This window comes from Dermacentor albipictus, chromosome 4 (genome assembly GCF_038994185.2).
Source record: "Dermacentor albipictus isolate Rhodes 1998 colony chromosome 4, USDA_Dalb.pri_finalv2, whole genome shotgun sequence".
NCBI classification, from domain to species: Eukaryota; Metazoa; Arthropoda; class Arachnida; order Ixodida; family Ixodidae; genus Dermacentor; species Dermacentor albipictus.
In genome coordinates this window covers 13,577,447-13,587,500 of record NC_091824.1, presented here as the reverse complement: position 1 = coordinate 13,587,500, position 10,054 = coordinate 13,577,447, and the positions used below count along the sequence as shown (strand labels likewise).

Below are 10,054 nucleotides of genomic sequence, written 5' to 3'. Positions count from 1 at the left end.
CTCTTCAATCGAAACCAGGGTGGGTCTCTCAAGCACGCCTATGCGCTCCCTTACTCATCCTCCAGACAGGTGCGTGTTTTAGCATTGTGCTTATTTTATACGTTGCGCATTATCGGATATTAACGAAGTAAGTCTTTCAAGTTTGAGATTTAAAGAAAAAAAGGGAAATAAAAGAAACGTGCAAGAATTAGCATTTAAATTACTTTCACTGCACACAGTTCTCAGCTACCTATTTTCTGCTGACGTATTTACACCCAAACGCAGCATTCTGATCACGTGTCACACTAATAGGCGTTGTTGGAGCGTATGGTTCCTATATAGTGTTGTTTCCAAATCAATCGGACGTAAATACAAAGGATCATGGTAAATTAAGGGTAGTACGAGAAAGGAGGACGAAGAAGAATAGACACCAGAAATGCTTACCAGGATACAAAGGTTTATTCTGAGAAACAAGTGCTTAAAAGCAATCATTACTAAGTATGAAGTGGCCAAAATTGTACCAAAAGCACTGCACACGGCTATTAGTCGGAAAAAACAAGATACCCCGAAAAGGAGCGCAATGAAAACAAAGAAAAACCACGCAGGTGGCAATACAAAAAAGGAAGAACTGAGGCCGGGCTGAGGAAACTGACTCAGGCTGGGCTATAACACCAATTAAAGCCCATCATTGCAAGATTCAGAAAATCTCAACTGAAATATGTATCCGTTACTTCTTGTGCTGAAGCTTTGCTCCACAAAGCGATCACGGCGGTCGGTAAACCACCATGACACATATAAGTTTTGTTCTTAAGTATTGTCTTATTGTTCTGTAAGGCATAAATATTAAAAGGGGACCACATAGAAAGAATCTGTCGACGTTGTATCGACACAATTTCCCTAAAACAGGTTAGTACGTCGTAGCTAACTGCACGAAAAAGACCGAAAAAATCTGTTTTCATCCTCTTTCGCAAAAATATAACCGAAAACATAGGCGCTGGCTAACACCGTAATAGGAACTTGCTGTATTTTCATACCACATGCTTGGGTCACGCGCTATATATAGAACAAACAGATCTGTGACCCAACATTTACCACTCCTGCGGACGCGCGCGCAGTCCACAACCGGTCCCTCAACCATTCGACAAGCGCAATTCCCTTTGCACGGTATGCTGTTATTACCAACCAAACTTTTTTATTCATGGACAGAAATATAATCCAACAAATGAGGTAGTAACACAGTGTATAAACAGGTAACAATTAGGTGATCTGTTAAATGCTCTACAACTAGAAAGAAAAAGGACTATCACTTTGTGTGATATGAATGTCAGCCACCTTGATAGTATAAACGCAACGGATCCTGAATTATTTGTTTCAGTGGGTATGGTGATGGTTGCCTTACATCTATGCCCCCCAGGAGCGTAGTCAGGGGGCGGGGCTTATGGGGCTTCACCCCCCCCCCCCCGCAAAATTTTTTCGTGCTGTCACGCACCGCCGACCAAAACAACCCTCGCTGCTGGAACTCATTCTGGATTTTCTCTAGAATGTATTTTGCACACTCTAAAATACATTTCGTAGCGAAGATTGTGAACTCGGGCTGGATTTCGTGACAACACCCATGCACCTGGAGCCACATAACGCAAGCAGCCCCATTCGAGCACAAAGTTTCCAGAGCGTTTTGATGGCAAGCCGGCTCGTCGCGGCATCTTGCGCATGCCGCGGAACCTACGGAGCGCATGGAAAGGTGCATTGACTTTTCTAAAGTCCTACATCGAACCATACAAGGAGACAAGCCAAATCAACACGCTATCAGACAAGTTGACAAAACACGCAGCGAAGTCCAATGAGACGAAGCAGTGTGATGGTTCATTTGTGCCGTCATGTCACAGAAAAAAAAAACATTAATTTTTTTCAACTGCGCCAAAGCATCCATGTCAAGACACTCAAGCCAGCAAAGGGAACTACGTTCATATTCATTTTTTCTACTTTGACTTTTATTCAAGAGGAAACATTGAGCCTCTTCAAATTTCTTGTTTCGCTAACCGCGGGTTGCCAGAGCCAGCCAGAGGTCATGCGTTTTTTACGTGTTGCCCTGACAACCACGCGGTGAACTTCGGTGCCCGTTCGTTTTTCTCTGGCCAAGTGGATTTTGGCCTCAGAATTTTGGACGTTTTCTGGCTAGCCGACGAGAAAAAGAAGCAATGGTCGCTCGCCGCCACCAATGCGAGACTCGACGTACTGCAACGCATTCGCTTGAGGGCATAACCTTCATTTAGATGTTATCGCAACCTCTCCGGGAAGTCTTTTGTCTCGCTAGTGTAAAATAACGAGCAGTATGCATATGGTTCTCAGTAGACCAAGCGTCTCACGTTTTCTTTGATATTACCCACATTAGGGGCCCAAATACGAAATTCGATTGTGGCCAACATAGTTTCCTTTGCGTTTAGTCATTTCGGTGCATCCCCTACTACCCCCCCCCCCCCCAAAAAAAAGACGTTGTTGTGGCGCAGCGAAGTGCTGCATGGTGAAAGTTCGATTTTGTGACTTTTCCTTTTGCAGGAACTAATGAGCCACGGTACTCCAGTTGCCGGATAGTCTTATTATATTGCTACGGGATAGTATTTCCAATGACGAAGAGCCGAGCAGTAAGGAGAGGACGACGACGATTGGAAGCTAACGCAGGCTGTTGCCTCTTGGTCAACTGCGGTGTATCGCCTTGTAAATATACTTGAAAATAGCTTTTCGTCGGTGTCTTCCTACGTAACATATCTGGTGGAGGTGGACGTTCCCTGTACCTCGTCTCGGAGCTTCGCAGTGGACGGTACGTCGAGCCTTCCTTCATGGCTCCCGGCGACGTCAACTCGACTCCGCCGGCTCTGACACCTGCTGCCACTTCAACGACCTACATCACTCTCTCCGCTCCCCGTGATCCTGGCGTATTCTCGGCAAAAGATGGGGAAGACGTCGAGGACTGGATCAGCCTGTACGACCACGTCAGCCGCAATAAAGGGTGGGACCCTACTATCATGATCGCCAACGTAGTCTTTTACCTCGGTGGCACACCTCGAGCATGGTATCGGACGCACGAAGATGAGCTAACCAGTTGGGATTCGCTTAAGCAAAAGCTTCGAAACATGTTCGGCAACCCCTACGGTCACTAACTTACCGCGCAGAAGGCGCTTTCCGGTCGTGTGCAGACGTCAACGGAGCCCTACGTCACGTACATTCGGGACGTCTTGGCTCTGTGCCGCAAAGTAGACGCACGCAAGACTGAGTCCGACAAGGTCTCCCACATCCTCAAAGGCATTGCCGATGACGCCTTCAACTTGCTCGTATTTAACAACCTGGCGACGGTGGATGCAGTTATAAAAGAGTGCCGACGCATGGAACTCGCTAAAGCCGACGTATCGACCAAACGTTTGCCCGTCTGCCCAACACCCCAGCGACATCTTCCTGTGCCGACGCTCCTCGTCCCAACAACACTGGCGATGTTACCAGGATTGTCCAACATGAGATCGAGGCCCCCTATCCGGCTGCCTTCGACTCCAGCCCCTCCAATGCACCTGCAGTCACTGTTTCCCTGATCCAGGCAGTTGTCCGCCAGGAGTTCGCCAACATGGGTATTCACACCATCCGCTCGGCCCATTGCCCTGATACCCACCCGGCTACTTCGATTCTACCCCGTCCCGCACCTTCTTACCCACCACGTTTCCGCAACCCCTCTGAATGGCGCACTGCAGGAGACAAGCCAATCTGTTTTCACTGCCATCGAATTGGGCACATTTCTAGGCACTGTCGCAGTCGCTGGAGTTCCCTGAACCAGTCTACATAAACTGCCTACTCTCGCCCCCCAGCTGGCCTTTCTCGTCCCTATGCTGCCCGCTCAGATAATGCCGCCACCGATTCTACTGCGCCGAACCGCCCCTATTCTCGTTCGCATTCGCCCCAATGACGACAAGCTCGGTCCCCGCCACGCCCTGTCGCTCCTATTCGTAACATTATTATCTGCATAGCAATTATATGGACGCTCAAGGCGGATTCCTGTCATCGCTGTCGCTGTTACCTTCCGTATATAAGAATTCTAAGGCCGATAACATCGTCACCGCGCGCCGTCTTCCGTCGCGCGCGATGCATTGGAGCGAGTGGAGGGAGGGGGGGGGGGGGGCTTAGGATATTGTGATGTGTGAATCTATGATTGCGCAACATGTATATTTGCCTTGTTTGACGCACTCAGCGATATTTTGCATGTAGTGTGTCAAACTAATTTTTGTATTTTGTTTAATTAGACAATTACTCAAGAATAAATTACCAACTTTAGAAGCAATGAAGTTACGAAAGAAATTGCAATTAGAAAGGTGCATAGCAGTTTACAAAACATCCGAATAAACAGTTTCTGTCTTTCTATCTATTAGGTATTAGTGTTTTTCAGCCTACAAGGGATGCCAGCGAAGTACAAAAAAAAATAAAAACACTACAGGACATGCCCGCTTGCGCATCGGGATTGCGCTGCTCCCATGCGTTTTGTGCGCAAACAGCCATATGTGCGCTGCCGTTTAAGAAGCGACAGGGCAGCGACCCAAGCGTTGGATGTTCGATTTGAGATAGCAACCGTTATCGCTAGCGCTGCATAAAGCGACTGACGACGTCTGTCAGTCGCTCCAGACAGCGATAAACAGTTTCGGATAGTTTCAGGCAGCGACAAACAGACTTGTGCATCGGCTGCTAAAGCTCGAGCAATTTCATGCTGCCTTCTTCCAATGAAAAATAACTAGACATGATCCTTGTTCTAGAAGCTGCAAGCGGACAGAGACGGCAGGCTGCACGAGTATTTCGAAGCTGGCACCCGGGTACGCGACCGAGCCCAATGACAACATTCAACACCTACAAATCACTGAAGCAAACCAGAAGCTTTACAAGAAAGAGGCGGGGAGCTACAGTCCTAAATTATTAGGTTCGCTCCAACGTTTTGTCTTTTATGGCAGCTAATCCGCACGCGCAGCGTGGTGCACAGCTCGGTGTGTACTACAAAACTACCTGGGGGATGTTGAAAACAGCTGGACTGCACCCCTACCATCTGCAGTGACATCAATGCCTGGAGTCATGGGATCTACAAAAGCGACTCGACTTTGCGAATTGAATTTTGATGTCGGAGGAGCAGGATTCTGACTCTTTTACAAAGGTACTCTGGACTGACGAGAAATTTTTCCAAAATTGCTAAGTAAATATCCACAACGTGCACTAATGGAGTGAGCAAAATTTACGCAGGCTAGGAATAACCCGCCACCAATATCAGTGGTATTCTAACGTTTGGTGCGACGTTTATGGCAGCGCAGTCATTGGCCCACTCTAACCGGCAGCAGGTATGTGAGTTCCTCAAATGGTCGGTTGAAGACCTGCTGCAACATGACAGTAGCCCGGCTTCACGCAATGTGGTGTCAGTGCGACGGGGCCACCTGCAGTCAAGCACGAGCATGGCTTCATGTTATCTTCCCAGGGCAATGGATAGACAGAAACGTGCTGGTCTTGTGGCTGGCAAGGTCATCCAACATCAACCCTCTTGACTTTTTCTTACGGGTCTATATTAAGGATCACGTATACGCGACGGGAACGACGACTCCAGAAGCCTTACAGGTGAGGATAACTGAAGTCTGCCAGAGCATTTCACCGACTGTGCTCAAGGCAGCGACAGCAAGCCTTCTCCGATCTTAGTGTTGTATCGCTGCAAAAGGTGAGCTCTTCGAGCACTTCCTGAGGAAACACATGAAAAATAAACGTAAATTCAGTGAAATATGGCATCTGGCCATTTAGGATACTCTTATTCTACCTGTTTCAGCCTTCTGACTGAGTTTCTTTTTATTTGGGGATGTTCAATTTGCTTGCAGCTGACGCGAATTGACGGACTCGTTGCTTCCGACAGCGCAAGCGATAACCGCTGCTTTTGCTTATCGCTATAACCAACTGTCGCGAGGGGAGCACATAGGCAGCGTAAATGGCACAGCGAACGCCTACGTCGGTGCTCTGTCTCCTTTCAAACGGCAGCACGCTTACGGCTGTTTGTGCGTGGAACGTTTGGGATCAGTGCAATTACGACGTGCAAGCGGGCATGTCACCTGGTGCTTTGTATTTCGCGGATATCATCAGCAAGCTGAAATACACTAATACTTAATAGATAGAAAGACAGAAACTGTTTATTCGAATGTTTTGCTAACCGCTCTGCAACTTTTAATTGGAATTCTTTTTCCCAGCTTCGTTACTTCAGAAGATAGTAAATAATCTTGACTAAAAATCTAATTAGGCAAAATACAAAAAATAGCGTGGCACACTACATACAAAAGTGAGCAACATACATTTGGTCGCCTCATCTTTGAGTGCATCAGCATATTTAACTCTGGCTAACCTTATCTGAGACACCCTGTATACAGTGACTTTTGCTTAGATACATATATTTATTGCAGGCTTATAAGTATATTTCAAAATCTTGTTTCAAGGTGTTATGGATGCATGCAGTGACCTTTGTTTCGAGTGACATTTCTTGCCCTTTCACAAGCTTTATCTCTGCATTTGTGTATTCCAATGTACCTTCGCATTTCTAATATATATTTTCCAGAACTCCTTCTTTTTCTATCTGTTGCGACTATAATTTCGGTGCAATTGCAGTACACGACGGGTGACAGCTGCTCCTGCGCAATACATTGGAACAAATGACAGCGTCATTGATATGTTTCCCTGGCCGCCGCATACGTGCAAATATGTAAACCAGGTTCTGTAGTGACAAAGTTGCATTAAAATATTTTTCCTCAACTCGTTCATTTCATGGCCTTTACATTTATTATATCAGCAGCATGCACTGCTTTGCTGGTTTCGAACTGATATAGTTCTAAAGTTCGCGTAATGCTTTCTTATTAAATAGATAAAGAAACGTGGAAGCATTGACATCAGTTAATGTGACAATATTTGGGACATACGAATATACTCTTTAATTAAAAATACATATTTCACTTGTTTTGACAGTGCATAGCATCAAAAAATTTGTTTGCAGCATATTTGGCATTGACAATGCAGTTAATATTCAAGTATTTGATCCCTCAAAAGATTCTGTGGGGAGCAGGCTGCGCTCCAATGTGAGCCGCCTCCCCCCCCCCCCTCGAACAGAATTTCTGGCTATGGCACTGATGCCCATTCGTGTTTCACTTTATGGCAATGGCACTCTCATTGATCACACCTTGTCCAACGGGTTGTATTCTCCTGCAGCGGGTTTTGTCGAGGTGTCTGTAACATTTGATTACCCTGCTTTTCGCACGTATAACCACTCCGAGTGTTATTAAAATGAACCGGCACCTTAGGAATCGCTAAACATAGCGTCATTTCTTACTATTATTCAGCAATGTGATTGGCCCTCAATTCTGAAGCTCAAGAACGCAGAAATTGCCTATCAACAATTTTCATCCATCATAGCAAATGCACTTTCAGCCGCCTCGACATTGGTAGTGTGCGGAGAAAAAATATACCGCCCCAATTAATCCGTGGCTGACACTTAATCTATGAAAATGTTTGCAGAAAAATAATAACTTGTACAAAACGACGAAAAATTTCCGTTTAATGTTAATCTGAAGTTCAGAGTTTGACGGAAGCCCGTCTGGTCGGGATGAAACATGGTTAAAAGGGTAAACAGAAACCCGGGGCACTTCGCCGACCAAATAAAGATTTAAAAGAAAAGAAGACGTTTCGGCTCCCACACGGGAGCCTTGTTCACTGGTAAAATAAACAAAGGTGCTCTAGCAGCTCGCTTAAATAGTCTAGAACACGTGACGCAGGCAGCGCGCATACACTGACGGCAGATTGCCATCGCTCCTGTTCAGAGTGTGTGGCGTAGTCTGGATCATGAGGGACTCGAGATAAAGGCGTCGAGATAGCCCTTTTTCCCTGGCAAGGACACGTGCCTTCCCCCAGTCGATTGCGAGGCCGCTTGAAGTGGCATGCTCAGCCAAGGCACTGGATTTCACATTTTCTTTTCTGACGTCATAATTGTGCTGTTTGAGACGCCTTTCAAAGTCACCAGTTTCGCCAATGTACACGTAGTCGCAATCCGCGCATGGGACAACGTACACAACACCTGGGAATTTCTCTTTTGATAACTTGTCCTTAACATTGACGAGTGATTGCCGTAGTTTCTGGTTTGGAATGTGTGCCACTTGAACATTGTATGAACGCAGAATACGGCTTAGGGCTTCACTCGTGGACGGGATATAGGGTATTCCGGCGCGCTTTTGACTAGAGACAGCATGGGGTAACTGCGGACGTACCAATTGTCGTTCGACAGCATTCAAGAAAGAGCACGGGTAACCACAGGCTGATAGTTCCCGCCGTACCACGCTTACATCGGATGCGTAGTCTTCTTGCCTCGTGCAGATTTTCTCCGCGCGTCGTAGAAGCGTCGAAACCACTGCCCTTTTGTGAGAAGCAGGTTGCAAGGAGCCGAAATGCAAGTAGCGTCCTGTGTGAGTTGGCTTTCTGTAAACGGCGAACGACAAAGTGGGTCCCTTTCTTTCAATCAGCATATCAAGGAACGGAAGCTTGCCGTTGACTTCCTCTTCTACCGTGAACTGGATTGCTGCTTCCATGCTGTTCAGGTGTGAAGTGAACGACTGAACTGCTTCTTTATGAATGATGCAAAAACAGTCGTCCACGTAGCGAAAGAATGCCTTCGGAGCAGGGCTGAACGAAGCGAGTGCTCGACTTTCAAGTGCTTCCATTGTCAAGTTAGCGGCAGTTACAGATATGGAAGCTCCCATAGCCGTTCCGTGGACCTGTTTGTAGAAGCACTTTTGGAACGTAAAGTACGTATTCGATAAACAGAACTGTAACAGCCGAGCCAGGTCCGGTGCATCAATGGGCGATCTCTCGGGGAGAGTGGCATCCGACTCCAGGGCGGTACTGCATGCATCCACGGCCAGTTCCGTTGGCACACTAGTAAAAAGCGATTTCACGTCAAAAGAGACCAAGATGTCGTCTTTGTCCAGTACGACGTCACGGACTTTGTCCATCAAGTCGTAGGAATTGCGTATGTGAGTAGCACGTTGTCCGACGAGGGGCGAAATGACACGATGTAAAAATCCTGATAGCTTGTGCAGGGGTGAACGCGTGAAATCTACAATTGGACGCATGGGAACGCCTGGCTTGTGAACCTTGGGGAGGCCATAAAGAGCAGGGGCCGAACCATTATGGCAAAGTAATGTAAAATACAGTGACTTGCGTTCAGGGGGGACCACACGAAAGACATCGGCCAAAAGCTTCTGGTAGTCTCTTTGCACCTTGGGTGTTGGATCCCGGTCAAGTTGAACGTACGTATTCGTGTCTTCTAACAGCGTCAACATCTTCTGGGAGTAGTCGACTTTGTCCAACAGAACAGTCGCGTTCCCTTTGTCTGCGGGAAGGATCACGACCTTGTAGTTGCCGCGAAGCCTCTTCACCGCTTGACGCTCCTCTGAAGACAGGGCCGAAGAAGGGGGGCCCCGCAGTCTGGAGAGAACAGACACAACACGAGTGCGGGCCTCATCACGGTGCGCGGGATCAACTTGGCTAACGGCGTTCTCCACGGCACATACAAACTTCTTTTTATCCCTTGCAGCTCCGGCGTTGAAATTGAGGCCAAGGCTGAGGACCGAAAGCTCAGTTTTGTCTGGTTTGTACGAGGACATGTTGAGAACCGTGCACTTTCCTGCTTTGCGCTGAACGTCGCTTCGCTGGGCTTCAAGTCTGCGAATCTTGTTGTCGTGCGACAGATCATCTTTCCGTGCACGAAGGCTTGCTTGAAAATTGGCATGTAGCTGCACGCTTGCGAAATCGTTAGGCAAGCGGAACTCTAGCTGACGGCGAGCAAAGAAAGCTTGGTTCTCCAGAGTTCTTACTTTTTCCCGGCAGTCTTGGATCCGTGCTTGTAAGAGTTGCCGCTCAGCTTTGGCGATGACGCTGAGACCAAAGCGTGTCGATACAGGTCTTCCCAGACGTAGTGAACGAGGGATCAAACCCAGAGTCTTGCATTTAGAGTTAAACTTGAGGTGGCCGCGGAAAGCTGCCA

At 47.3% G+C, this 10,054-nt stretch overlaps 1 protein-coding gene across 1 annotated transcript in view; it reads right to left on the bottom strand.

The window, feature by feature from the left end:
* The window catches only part of LOC139059494 (uncharacterized), a 15,925-nt gene extending 6,251 nt beyond the window's left edge, over nucleotides 1-9,674 (bottom strand). The window contains exon 1 of the mRNA XM_070537920.1: nucleotides 9,248-9,674. Coding sequence (XP_070394021.1) covers nucleotides 9,248-9,674 — 427 coding nt within the window. The remainder of the gene's footprint in view (nucleotides 1-9,247) is intronic.
* Nucleotides 9,675-10,054: the final 380 nt, after the last annotated feature.